We start from the raw sequence: 14,438 nt of genomic DNA, 5'->3' as shown, positions 1-14,438 counted from the left end.
TGCCCTCCTCCAGGGGATCCTCCCAACCCAGGGATCACACCTGTGTCTCTTACATCTACCTGCATTGGCAGGTGGGTTCTTTACCACTAGCATCACTTGAGAAGCCTAGACATATATGTTAAATCACTTCATATCTTCCATAAATCACTGAGGCTCTGTTAAATTTTTCTGTTCCCCCCCTCCATGCTTCATTTTGTATAGTTTCTATTGCTATATCTTCAAGTTTACTAACCATTTCTTCTTCACTGTCTAATCCTCTGCTGCTCCTATTGTTGTTCAGTTGCTAAGTCTTGTCTGACTCTTTGTGACCCCTTGGTCTGTAGCATGCCAGGCTTCCCTGTCCTTCACTATCTCCTGAGTTTGCTCAGACTCATGTCCTTTGTCTGTGATGCCATCCAACCATCTCATCCTCTGTTACCCCCTTCCCCTCCTGTCCTAAATTTTTCCCAGCATCATGGTCTTTTCCGATGAGTCAGCTCTTCCCATCAGATGTGCAAAGTATTGGAGTTTCAGCTTCAGCATCAGTCCTTCCAATGAATATTCAGGACTGATTTCCTTTAGCATTGGCTGGATTGATCTCCTTGCTGTCCAAGGGACTCTCAAGAGTCTTCTCCAGCACCACAATTTGAAGGCATCAATTCTTCTGCACTCAGCCTTCTTTATGGTCCAATTCTCACTACATACCTGACTACTGGAAAAACCATGGCACTGACTATATGTATATAGCAAAGTGATGTCTCAGCTTTTTAATGTGCTGTCTAGGTTTGTCATAGCTTTCTTTCCAAGGAGCAAGCATCTTTTAATTTCATGGGGGCAGTCACCATCCACAGTGATTTTGGAGCTCAGAAAAAAAAAAAAGTCTGTCACTGTTTCCAGTATTTCCCCATCTGTTTGCCATGAAGTGATGGGACCAGATGCCATGATCTTAGTTTTCTGAATGTTGAGTTTTAGGCCAGGTTTTCACTCTCCTCTTTTACCCTGATTAAGAGGCTCTTTAATTCCTCTTCACTTTCTGCCATTAGAGTGGTATCATCTGCATATCTGAGGTTGTTGATATTTCTCCTGGCAATCTTGATTCCAGCTTGTGATTCATCCCACCTGGCATTTAGCATGATGTACTCTTCATATAAGTTAAGTAGGCAGGGTGATAATATACAGCCTTGATATATTTCTTTTCCAATTTTGCATCAGTCCATTGTTCCATGTCCAGTTCTAATCTGCTGTTAATCCTATCCAATGAATTTTTTATTTCATATATTGTAGTCTTCATTTCTAAAAGCTCTATTTAACTTTTTAAAATATTTTTCATTTCTCTATTATGTTCACATTTTCCTTTCAATTCTTGAACATACTGAGCATAGTAATAAAAACTCCTTTAAAGTCCTTGTTTGCTCATTTTATCACTGGTGCCATTTCTGGGCCTGTTTCTCTTCATTAATTTTTCCCCATCTTATAGGTCATATTTTTCTGCTTCTTTGCATGTCTAGTAATTTTTCCTAGAGGCTAGGCATTGCAGTTTTACATTGCTGAATGCTGATTTTTTTAATATTCCTTTAAGGATGTTATACTTCATTCTAGCAGGCAATTAAGTTATAGATCAGTTTCACACTTACAAGGCTTGGTCTTGAAGCTTTCCTAGAGCAGGTTTAGAGTAACTTTTACTCCAGACATACTTTATTCTTCTTACTAAATTGTCACCCCTTTTGTGTCTCTGCTGAATGCCCCAGGTATTTAGTGAGGACTCTTTACTCTGTCAGATTGAAAGTTGAACGTCTTCTAGTTCTGTCTGAACTCTGAGAAATGTTCAGTTTACAATTCCCTAGTTTACTATTCTTTGCACAGCCTCAAGGAGTTCCACCCTCTGCAATGCAGTGCTTAATAGTCAGCAAAGAACTCAGAAATCTCTGTGTAGGTTTCTGGAGCCCTTTTTCTGCATAACTTTCTCCTCTCCATTACTCTGCCCTGTCAACTCCAGCTGACTCAACTTTCCAAATTTGACTTCTCTATCCTTAACTCAGAGAGACCATCATGCTCTGATTTCCTATTCTAGTTCAAAAACTGCCTTCTTCAGACAGAAAACCAGAGCTCATTTCATTTGTTTCCTTTCTCTCAAGGACAAGAGTTCTGCGTTGCCTGTTCTCGCATGTCAGTAAACAGTTGCTTTGTGTAATTTGCCCTATTTTCTAATGGTTTATGATAGAAGGGTGCATCTGATCCTACTTATTCCATCATAGCAGTATTATTTTTTATCAGAAATAACATTTTTTAAGAATTGGCTTATTTGACTACACTTGCTGCTGCTGCTAAGTCGCGTTAGTCATGTCCGACTCTGTGCGACCCCATAGATGGCAGCCCATCAGGCTCCCCCGTCCCTGGGACTCTCCAGGCAAGAGTACTGGAGTGGGGTGCCATTGCCTTCTCCAACGTGTGAAAGTGAAAAGTGAAAGTGAAGTTGCTCAGTCGTATCCAACTCTTAGTGACCCCATGGACTGTAGCCTACCAGGCTCCTCTATCCATGGGATTTTCCAGGCAAGAGTACTGGAGTGGGGTGCCATTGCCTTCTCCATTTGACTACACTTAAGTATAAGTAAAATTCTTGATCTAAGGTTAAAAGCTATAATCTCCTTTATAATGTTCTTTGTACTTTAGATTCATAAACTTCAGTTTTTAAAAAAATTTTAAGCTTAGCTTTAGATAATTTTATAGGCTTTTATGTCACTGTTAAAATTTCAACAACTGATAGATGAAATTATAATCTGTTGGATTGACAAAATATCTATTTAAATTTGAATGGTATATTGAGCCAGGTTTCTTAATTTTATGATCTTCATGTAGAAAGTATTGGTAGATCCTTTAAAAACAGCCAAACTTATTTTCCTATTATTTCTGTTCTTAAGGTTTAATCCAGTCTTCCCATGGTGCAGTTGGTAAAGAACCCACCTGCCAATGTAGGAGACATGGGTTCAATCCCTGGGGTGGGAAGATCCCCTGGAGGAGGAAATGGCAACCCACTCCAGTATTCTTGCCTGGAGAATCCCATGGACAGAGGAGCCTGACGAGCTACAGTCCATTGGGTCGAAAAGAGTCAGTCACGACTGAGAACACCCCTCCTTCCTTCCTTCCTAATTGTATTCTCGTTAATTTTTGTTGTTGTTGTTAAAGCATTATACAGAGAGAATTACCCAGCTGGCCCAGAGTAAATATTTACACATGCTTAGGTGGAAGAGATTTTGCCATCACAGTAAGATCATGGAGCAACTTTATCCTTTTTACAAGGTAGGAAGCCCATGAACAGAATCAATGGGCTATTTTCTATGATGAAACAAAATGGTCATTAACCTTGTCAATGCTATTATTTATTTAGTCATCATGCCTGTACATTATATCTCTAGACTTATTCATGCTACATAAACTGTAAATGTGTACCCTTTGGCCAACATCTCCCCTTTTCCCCGAAGACCCAGTCCCTGGTTACCACTGTTCTATTCTCTGCTTCTCTGAGTTTGACATTTTTTTTAAGACTCCATATAAAGGGATACCACACAGTATTTGTCTTTTTCTCTGTCTGGCTTATTCCATTTAGCATAATGTCCTCCAGATTTATTCATGTTATTACAAATATTAGGATTCCCCTCCTCTTCGTGGCTGAATAATATTCCATTATATGTATTTTTACCACATTTTTTTTATCCATTCATCCATCTGTTGATGGACCCTTAGGTTTTCATATATGACTATTATGAATAATGCTGCAATGGAATGTTGAAATACAGATATCGCTTTAAAATACTGATTTTGTTTTCTTTGATATATATACCCAAAAATGGGATTGCTGGATGACATGGTAGTTCTATTTTTTTTTTTTAATTTTTATGTTTAATTGGAGGATAATTGCTTTACAATATTGTGTTGGTTTCTGCATACAACAATAATCAGATATAAGTATACATATATCCCCTCCCTCTGAAGCCTCCCTCCCAGCCCCTCATCTCACTCCTTTAGGTCATCCCAGAGCACCAGACTGAGTTCCCTGTGTTATACAGCAACTTCCTACTGCTGCTGCTGCTGCTAAGTCGCTTCAGTCGTGTCCGACTCTGTGCGACCCCATAGACGCCATCCTACCAGGCTCCCCCATCCCTGGGATTCTCCAGGCAAGAACACTGGAGTGGGTTGCCATTTCCTTCTCCAATGCATGAGAGTGAAAAGTGAAAATCAAGTCCCTCAGTCATGTCTGACTCTTAGCGACCCCATGGACTGCAGCCTACCAGGCTCCTCCATCCATGGGATTTTCCAGGCAAGAGTACTGGAGTGGCGTGCCATTGCCTTCTCTGAACTTCCTAGTAGCTATCTGTTTTAAACATGGCAATGTATGTTTCAGTGCTAATCTCTCAATTCATCCCACCTTCTCCTTCCCCTACTATGTCCACAAATCCATTCTCTATGTTTTTGTCTTTATTTCTGCCCTGCAAATAGTTTTATCAGTACCATTTTTATAGATTCTGTATATAAATATATGCATTAATATATGATATTTGTTTTTCTCTTTCTGATTTAATTCACACTGTATAATAGATTTTAAGTTTGTCCTCCTCAGTTAAACTGACTCAAATTTGTTCCTGTTTTAATTGGCTGAGTAATATTCCATTGCATATATGTACTGCAACTTCTTTGTCCATTCATCTGTCGATGAACATCTAGGTTGCTTCCATGTCCTGGCTATTGTAAATAGTGCTGCAATGAACACTGGGATATATGTGTCTCTTTAAATTATGGTTTTCTCAGGATATATGCCGAGTAGTGGGATTTCTGGGTCATATGGTACTTTTATTTCTAGTTTTTAAAGGAATCTCCTTACTCTTCTCCATAGTGGCTGTTATCAGTATGGTAGTTCTATTTTTACTTTTTTGAGAAATTTCTATACTGTTTTCATATTATCACTAGATGCACCAGTTTACATCTCCACAAACAATATATCTTGTCGATGCTTTAAGTGGTGGTTAAAGATGGTAAAGGAACTAATGGATGCCCTTACTTGCCATTTCTCCCTGTGGCAGAAGATAATGGTACTATTTTTAAGAATGAGATTTGAGGGTGGCTTTATATTATAGAAAATTTATTTTTCTTCATAGGCTATAGCTAAAAAATCTAAGAAGCCAACTCCAGTTACTAAATTTTCTTATGCACTGACTCTTTGCTAGGGTCAGTTTCCTTCAGAGTTGTGAGAATATGACTGATTGCTGTCCTTATTAGTCAAATTCAAAATGTGAAAGAGTTTTAATATTACAAGAGCTTATTTGGCTCCCAAACAGTAATACACTATACTTGGAAGCAAATGACACAAAGAATAAGGCTTGCAAATCATCAGCTTCTGTCTTGGCATCTCTCTTAAACAGAAACAAGTTGTCTACATTATGCAGGAATACAATGATGCTCTTCAGAGAGCTGATCGATTGTCTGTTGCACGAGAAAACTTCCTTATGGGAAAAAAGAACACTCCTAACTTAGTGACACAGGAAGACCTGACTATTTACACAAATTGGTTAGTGTGTCACCTACACTCACTCAAGATTATTCACCACTATGTGCAGGTACGTGAAACAGTTACATGGCGATGCATTGCCTTCCCAGGATGGTCAGGACATTGTTTTCTTCACACCTGCCACCTAATTTGAGGTTGTCAGTTTCTGTATTCCATCTGCCTTATAAACAACAGGAAAGTAATGGGTCACTAGCTTTTTTCTTTGAGACCTTTGAAAGTATTTTTCTTTTGGAACCTTGCTGTAATGAAATCACTCCATTTAGCTTACCCAAAGATGTCTCTGTTACACTATTTTGTATTCACGCTATGATTTCTTGTTTTCAGCCTCTTGTTCTGGATTTATGCTCTCTAATGTAGATCCACTTTTTTTATTCAGCAACCTCTAGTGAGGGTCTAATTTATGCCAGGGACATATCCTGGGCCAATGGGAGTATATAATCTTTGCTGATGGTGAGGGACAGGGAGGCCTGGAGTGCTGTAACCCATGGGTTCACAAAGAGTGGGACATGACTTGGTGACTGAACAGCAGCAACAAAATGTGAGTCACAGGATGATAGGAAAAAGGGCAAGTAAAGTCCTTAAATATAACTTAAAGTTGTATTTAAGTCAACTTAAATACAATGTGATGAGTATAATCACAAAGTAAAGAGAGTCACAGAGGAGAGGCCCTACTGCAAGATACAGGCATCAGAACGGAGTGATGTGACCACATTCTGTTTTAGAAAGATTGCTGTTTTGCCACCTAATTTTTTCCTACTCCACTACACCTCATCTTAGTGATACCACCAACCATGACTCCTGGCCATCATCCTGACATCAACCCTTCCCCAATCAGTCACTGTGGGGTCTACCTCTGAATCATCTCTCCCTTGTCACATGGCATAGTAATGATCTGCTTCTAAGTCCTGGTCCCCTACTAAACTCTGAACTCTTTGAATTTGGTCCATGTCTTACTTATTTTTGTATCTCTAGCACCTCACATGATGCCCTGCTCATTATGGGTCATTGATCAAGGTAGGCCTGCCTGGATGACAACACAAGGTCCCTAGCTCCAGATTTAGCCCTTCATGATTGAGCAGATTACTGAGGCCCACCTCCGCCTCTTTCCTCCTCTGTCAAACCAAAGAGCTGCTCCTGAAACAAAGTCTGGAAGATTCTTTGAGAACTGAATTGACATGTAGCCCCTTGGTTGTCCCCTTCTGTAGGCTCTCCAGTATTTACCCATCTCCAAAGCTCTGAGTGTAGCTGTTGACGAAGTCCCTGAGGTTGGTCAGGAAAATGAAAAGTTTCCTGTTGATGACACTGACCCTGACATCCAGGGTTCTGCATCTCCAGACTCTACGAATGCCAGTGTTTCAGGTAAGAAGTCTTCTTTCCCCTTAGGAAATGTGGAGAAAAGATTGTGATTTTTCACGTGTGCACCCGATTTTGCTTGAAATTTTTCTATGTACCAAAAAATTATATCTTAAAAAAAAAATTGGCCATGCCATGCAGTCTATAGGATCTTAGTTCCCTGACCAGGGATCAAACCTGGGCCCCGGTGGTGAAAGCACCAAATCCTAACCACTGGACTGCCAGGGAATTTCCAAAAGTTTTATCTTCTTAATTAACAAGTGTTAATCTAATATTTTCTGGTGGAAAAAAATAACAAACACTTCTCTTAGAAATTATTATCTCCATCTTTATAGCTAGACAATTAAGGGGGGTGGGGAAGCAATAAACTTGAAGTTTGGAGTACTGGGCTCTAGGCCTATTCTGTTGTGGCCTCACTGTGAGCCTACATGTTTAAGTCATTTCATCTCCTTGGACCTCAATTTACTCATCTCCAAAATAAGCCTTTTAGATAAGTGATCACTAAGGTCACCTTCATTTTTTTCCCCAGGATTGAAAACTTTTCATTTCTATTTTTTTTAAATACCAAAAACATTTGTATTGGTTAATAGCCAATTAACAATGTTGTGATAGCGTCAGGTGAACAGTGAAGAGACTTAGCCGTACATATACATGTATCCATTCTCCCCCCCAACCCCCCTCCCATCCAGGCTGTCACATAACATTGAGCAGAGTCCCTTCCTTTTTAGTTTTACATGATCTTTAAAGACTTCCCTTATCTGAATCAATTTAATAGTCTTCTTACCCTTACCTTATGTTACAGATGACTTAGAAATCTGATCAGGTTTTTACTCTGAGTGATGAATTTACCAGTTGCACCTGGAGAGGCAGCCAACCCTGTTGTGGGGAATCAGAGAAGGTATCTCAAATGGGAAGTCCAATCTGGGTGCTTAGAGATGTGTAAGAGTGAGCCAGGCGAAAGGAGGTGAAGGTTCTCAGCTTCTCCTGATTTGTTAACTTGGAAGTCATATTCTTTGTCTACCCCAAAGGACTACAGGTAGTTCTGTTCTCACTAAGTCATTCCCCAAAGGGTCTGTTGGATTTCTCCTGCAGGCTACAAGAAGGGGGAGTCCTAACTACCTCCCCCAGAAAACCAGCACCAGAAGTTCGTCAGATAGGCCTGGCTGAGTGTGTGCAGTTTACAAACTGTGGCAGAGAAGGCTGGGCATGAAGCAGAATGGCCCTCACCATCCATGGAAGAGGCCCTGACTTCAGTTTTCTCAAAGGACTCTCCTTTTTCTCTCTGAGACCGGTATTCATTGGTGTTAATGCTCTTGATTTTGGATATTTTCAGGGCCAATGAGAACAGAAACTGCTTTCGTTCTGCCCCAACACACAACAGAAACAGAAGAACTGAAACCTCAGCTGAGGCTTCTGCTCTCGCATTTCAGTATCTCTTATGACGTGGAAGAGCTGAGCGATGCTTCTAAGGAGACAGAACTTTTTGCCTTGGTACTTTATGGATTCTTTCTTAATGCAAATATAGGTGTTCATGAAAGAAAATACTAGTATCTGCCATGAAGTTGGATATTCACACTGCCGTGATAAAATATAATAGTAATAGTGAGATTTAGACTAGCGGTTGAACTTTCTCTCTGTTAGAATTTTGAAACCCTTGAATATCCAACCCAGAGGGATTGTAGGATTATTTTTCTGCAGAATTTAAAGAAAATGGTAGGTTGTAGTCCATAATAGATGATGTAAACATAGCCAAGATTTGGCATTTTTTTAGTATGGAGTTGTCTAGTGTCTAAAGCCCTTTGATTCTCAGAAAGTGTACCAATAGCTCTTCAGTTGGCAAAATGCTTTATATTCAGTACAGTGTATATTGTGTAGTGATTTTTAAAGTTAAGCAGTCATAGTCTGCTGTCTCATGGTGTTGCACCTCCTTGAATAAAAAAATCATATTATCAAAAGCCATATTAGAACTTGTTTCAAAGGGAAAAAAATAGGATTATACATAGAGAACCTCAAATTTACAATAATAAACTTTTTAGCCAGAGTTTCAACAAAAAGATATTTTTCTAGATCTGGGCGTATAATATTTGTACATATATGTATTTGCTAGGTAAAAAATAATAAGTTGATTAATCCAAAAAGGCAAAGATCAAATCTGTATGTTTTTGAACACCCTTTGTGTAAGAAGGAACCACTTACTTACTTACTTACTTACTATATCACCATTTACTTTTACCTTGAAGTTTCACATCCATGTGTATTTGTTCCAGCATTATTTTACTGGGATTATTTCTTTTATTATGTAACACGGACTCTTAAAGCTCACTGGAACCAGTGGTATCACATGTCCTCTGGTTTCTTTGAAGGTGGTGATGTTTAGCTTTTATCTTTCTTTTCATATCAGTAGCAGCACTGTCTTCAGTATAGAGTGCTTCTATGGGAGTATCCTCACCCTCATTCATTATCAGCAAGTATTATGATAGACCCAAACCAGAATCAGACCAAGACAGTGTTGAAAAGAGTCCAAATAAATAAAGATAGGTTATGGCACAGTAGACTGTCATCAGTGATAACAAAAGAACTTGAGGCTGCAGAACTCTCCCACAGAGCAGCCTTCTCCCCAAAGAACAGCTTGTCTTCACATAGAAAGAGTTTCCACTTTTGATTTTCTTGTAACAGTATTATGTGCAGTGCTAATTGTACTCCCAAGATAATCACATTACAACACATTTTTTTGTGTAGGACAAATTTCTATAAACAGGAAGAGTGTTTATTTTGGTTTTCCAAAGCCCTAGAGCAGGGTCAGCAAACTACAGCCCGCAGCCCACCTCCTAGTGTTTGTTAAAGCTAAGTGTTATTGGAATACAGCCATGCCCTTTCATTTATGTACTGTCTGTGGCTGCTTTCACACTGTAACTGCAGCATTGAGTAGTTGTAACAGAGACCATGTGGCTTTCAAAGTCTAAAATATTTACCATCTGGCCCTTTAAGAAAAAGTTTGCCACTCTAGCTTAGACTGGCACCATCTCATTGAACTTTGTGCACTGATGGGTATGATCTGTGTCTGTCTGATGTGGTAACCACTAGTCAGTCACATGTGACTGTGAAACACTGGGTAGTGTAAATGAGGAACTAAATTTTAAATTTTATCTAATTTTTATAAATTCGCATTTAAATGTTAAATAGCCACGTATGGCTAGGAGCAATAGTATTGGATAACACAGCCTGGAAAGTACCAGCATTAACTGGAAGAATCTTTAGCTCTGTGTCTCATTGAACTTACTCATTCCGGAAACTTTTTTTCAGGCCCTAGTGTGTGTCAGGTTCTCTCTCTTCCTCTGTAATTAAATATACATAAGATTTACCCTTTTAACCACTTCTAAGTGTACAGCTAAGTGGTAGTAAGAGCATTCACATTGTTTTGCAACCATCACCATGGGGTAGATTCTTGAGATTCCCTCCACAAGCTCTCCTTGCACTGAGGAAGTCGTGATGCAGGTGGCTGGTGCACTGATAAAGGCAGTTGCACAGGGAGGCTGGGTCTGCCCAAGAAGGGAGCACGCAGTGTCTGCATCTTAGCAGTAGGCAGTTATATCATAGAAAGCCTCAGTCTGGAACTGAGATGCGAGGGGTATGATTGATGTACCATAAGGAGTTTTAACAGGTCCCAGCATCTGGACTCTTCTCTCTAGCCATGTCCTGGTCAGGCTTCTGGGCGCAGGATTTATCTAACCCTTAAATTTTCTCATTTACCAGGTGGTCAGGAAAAGGGAATGTATTCCCAAAGAAAGACAATCTACTGCCCATTGAGGGTCCATTTAAATATATATATAAATAAATATATTACGTTATTTCCAATCTTTGGAGCGGGTATTCAGAACAAGTAACACACACATAATTATAGTAATAGGCTGACTGGAAAGCATGTGCCCCTCAGGTATTTACATTTAAGTCCTATTACTGTCACAGAATGATGTTGTATAAAATAGTTTGACTCCAAGACTCTTTCAGAGGCAGTCAGTACCTGTTCTTGAAATTGCCTTCAGCCTGAGACCATTTTTTGCCCCTGGGCTTCTTTTTTCTCCATCCTATTTAGGTTTCCCAAAAATTTCAAAGCATCTTCATGGAACAACAGAGAATGCAAACGTTTCCAGACTATAATGCTGGGATAGCTAAAGTGGAAAATTTGAATTTGGCAGGACCTCGTAGGGCCTTGAAAAAGAGAGCCAACTGGACTTCCTTTATAAAGGTAAGGAGCCTTGTGGTGACGGTCACTTGTAAATGATGTCAGCCATGTCACAGAGTGTTCTCCAGGGAGACCAGACAACCTGGCAGCATCCGGTCTGTCAGATGCCTACTATCCCCTCTCCTCAATGCCCTCAACAAACTGTGCCCTGGGAGCAAGGGTAGGTGCCTGCCTGACTTAGGAGAGGCGGCTTAGAAAACCTGGCCTTGTGTACCACCATCCCCCAGCTCCTTCCTGCCTTGAGTCTGTTGAAGTTAGCCAGGCTGATCTACCTTTCTGGAAGTTCTCGCATATTCTTTTGCCCATCTCTAACTCCAGTACTTTGGCCACCTCATGCGAAGAGTTGACTCATTGGAAAAGACTCTGATGCTGGGAGGGACTGGGGGCAAGAGGAGAAGGGGACGACAGAGGATGAGATGCCTGGATGGCATAACTGACTCGATAGACATGAGTCTGAGTGAACTCCGGGAGTTGGTGATGGACAGGGAGGCCTGGCGTGCTGCGATTCATGGGGTTGCAAAGAGTCAGACATGACTGAGCGACTGATCTGATCTGATCTGATCTGAGTCAGAACTCCTTGTTGTTAGTGACCTGGGCTACTTGGCAAGAATAAAGAACATTCAAAGTTATACTTGAATTGTGTAAATACAGTTTTTTAGTCCAGAACTGTTTACTGACTGCATTCTGTGTGTCATACATGGCCCATGGTGCTGGAGAGACACAATTCACAATTATTCAAAAGTGAGTAGGTTAAATGAGTTGATTTGAGATAGTGGTAAATACAGTTGATTCTCATTGTTTGAGGGGAGTTATGTTCTGTAAAGTTGCCACAAATACTGAATTAACAAATCCTAAACCACTTTCATAGGGGAAATAAAAGGTTAGGTTCATCAATTGATCAATACATAACTAGTTTTATATGTGTTTCTATTTGAAGAGACTTTATTCAATATATGTTGTTGATTCATTAACATCAAACTCATAGCCAATAGCACTATAACTCATACCTGAACGAAGCTTTTTGAACACTTGTCCTTCTACAAGACACATCACAGCCTTCCTATACTTAGGAACACTAGACAGCTCTTCAGCCCCCTGTTGGAGGCCATTTTAAATAGTGAAATTACTAATGAAAAGCACAAAAAGTATAAAAACCTGGCACTAATTAGGCCATAAAAAGAACATTTGTTTATAGTACACACTCAAATAAGTAGTAAATAGGTGAATGTCACCTTGTTTGTCCTCGGCTGGGAATGTGGGGTTGGGTGACTTGAACTTTTCAACCATCCTGTGCATGTCCATGAATGTTCAGGAAAGTTCTGTATTGATTTGGGAATGACAAAGAAGTTTCAGTGAGTAGGCTAATCCAAAAATACAAAATCCATGAATAATGAGGATCAACTGTGTCACGAAGGAAACATCTTATGTGATAAAGATGGATGGAAGGAAAGCAGAGAAATCACAGGTTATTCCTAAATTTGGGGCTTGAGCAAATAGGTGGTTGGTGTAAGGAAAGCTGGACTTTCTGTTTTAAATTATTATACTTGCCATTCAAGTATAAATATCAAGGAGATAGTTGGATATAACAGGCTGGAGCTTAGAGCTAGATCTAAATTTGAAAGTTATGAGTACATTGAAGTACTCAAGAACTAATTTTTGAAATACAGCTTGCTAACATGAAAGGTGAAGTTTTACATGTGGAGCCACAAGGAGATTTTGTGGGCAAACTTCTCTTGCTCCATAAAGTTAGTGCAGTGCCCAACACTGATGGATTTAAGGTCCCTTCTGCCAGCAAATGGTGCCGTGTCATTCTAGATGGAGCTACTGCGTCTCAGGCCAGGTACCAGTAGGAACTGCTGTTGCCCTCTCCCTCCACAGACCTGAGAATCCACACAGACCCTTGCCAAGACTTCACATGCTCTAGAAAACTACCACTGAGGCCAGATCCCATTTCAGAAAGTCCTTGGTTCTCTTTATTTGCAACTTTTATTGAGAACCATTCTGTTATATTTAAGTTGTGTGTATGTGTTTGTCCACTAGATTAAGCCAAAATGTGATCCTTGGCAAAAGAAGCTTTTGACCAAACTAAAAGAACGGAGAAGAATAGATGTATTAATGCAACTCCAAGCAAAGTTTTTGAAGGTAAAAAAGTAACCATGTTTCCTTGTAGATAAAATTCTGTTCTCAGAAAATTGAACTCTTTCCACTTTTAAAAAATGTTAGCCATGGATTCACTGCTGCTGCTGCTGCTAAGTTGCTTCCATTGTGTCTGACTCTGTGCAACCCCACAGACGGCAGCCCACCAGGCTCCCTCGTCCCTGGGATTCTCCAGGCAAGAACGCTGGAGTGGGTTGCCATTTCCTTCTCCAATGGATTCACTATGAAGGCTTTATTTGGAATTGTCTAATCTAATTGCCCGATTTTATATCCTGTTAGCTTTCATTAGTGACAGTTGTCAAAAGAGTTGGCTTTAACACTAGTTAAAGAGGGGTGTGATATTAAAGAGATATCACACCAATATCTCTGTGTGATATTGCTCTAGTCACATAACCTCTTTCAGTTTTCGTTTCCTCATTTGTGAAACCAAATGAGTGGACTAAACATTGAACTATCTTACTTTTACTATGGTAAAAAAAAAAAATAAATACATAACATAAGATGTATCATCTGACCCATTTTTAAGTGTATGATTCATCAGTGTTCAGTATATTCACAGTGTTGTGAAATAGATCTCCAGAACTTTTTCATCTTGCAAAAATGAAAGTCTCTGCCTACTCAACAACGCCCTATTTCCTCTTCCTCCCAGCCCCAAGCAACCACCATTCTACTTTCTGTTTCTGAATTAGACTACTCTTAGACACTTCATATAAATAGGATATACAGTATTTGTCTTTTTGTGCTGGCTTCGTTTTACTTACTAGAATCTCCTCAAGTTCATCCATGTTGTAGCATGTGACCAGATTTCGTTCCTTCTTGTTTTTCATGAAAATTTATATCTGCTTTATTTACAATAACCAAAAACTACAAACAACCTGGATGTCCTTTCAGTTCAGTTCAGTTCAGTTCAGTTGCTCACTCGTGTCTGACTCTTTGCGACCCCATGAATCGCAGCACGCCAGGCCTCCCTGTCTATCACCAACTCCCGGAGTTCACTGAGACTCATGTCCATCGAGTCAGTGATGCCATCCAGCCATCTCATCCTCTGTCATCCCCTTCTCCTCCTGCCCCCAATCCCTCCCAGCATCAGAGTCTTTTCCAATGAGTCACCTCTTTGCATGAGGTGGCCAAAGTACTGGAGTTTCA

At 40.0% G+C, this 14,438-nt stretch overlaps 1 protein-coding gene across 1 annotated transcript in view; it reads left to right on the top strand.

The window, feature by feature from the left end:
• Positions 1-14,438, top strand: part of LOC105000705 (transmembrane protein FLJ37396) — a 128,475-nt gene that overhangs the window by 34,188 nt on the left and 79,849 nt on the right. Inside the window, exons 5-10 of the mRNA XM_010856693.1 lie at positions 3,163-3,276; positions 5,394-5,588; positions 6,745-6,898; positions 8,226-8,383; positions 10,986-11,138; positions 13,176-13,277. Of these exons, the coding sequence (XP_010854995.1) occupies positions 3,163-3,276; positions 5,394-5,588; positions 6,745-6,898; positions 8,226-8,383; positions 10,986-11,138; positions 13,176-13,277 (876 nt within the window). The remainder of the gene's footprint in view (positions 1-3,162; positions 3,277-5,393; positions 5,589-6,744; positions 6,899-8,225; positions 8,384-10,985; positions 11,139-13,175; positions 13,278-14,438) is intronic.

This window comes from Bison bison, unplaced genomic scaffold, assembly GCF_000754665.1.
Source record: "Bison bison bison isolate TAMUID 2011002044 unplaced genomic scaffold, Bison_UMD1.0 scf7180017864373, whole genome shotgun sequence".
Classification (NCBI taxonomy): Eukaryota; Metazoa; Chordata; class Mammalia; order Artiodactyla; family Bovidae; genus Bison; species Bison bison.
The sequence above is the reverse complement of the archived record's forward strand: the minus strand, read 5'-3'. Positions and strand labels throughout refer to the sequence as shown.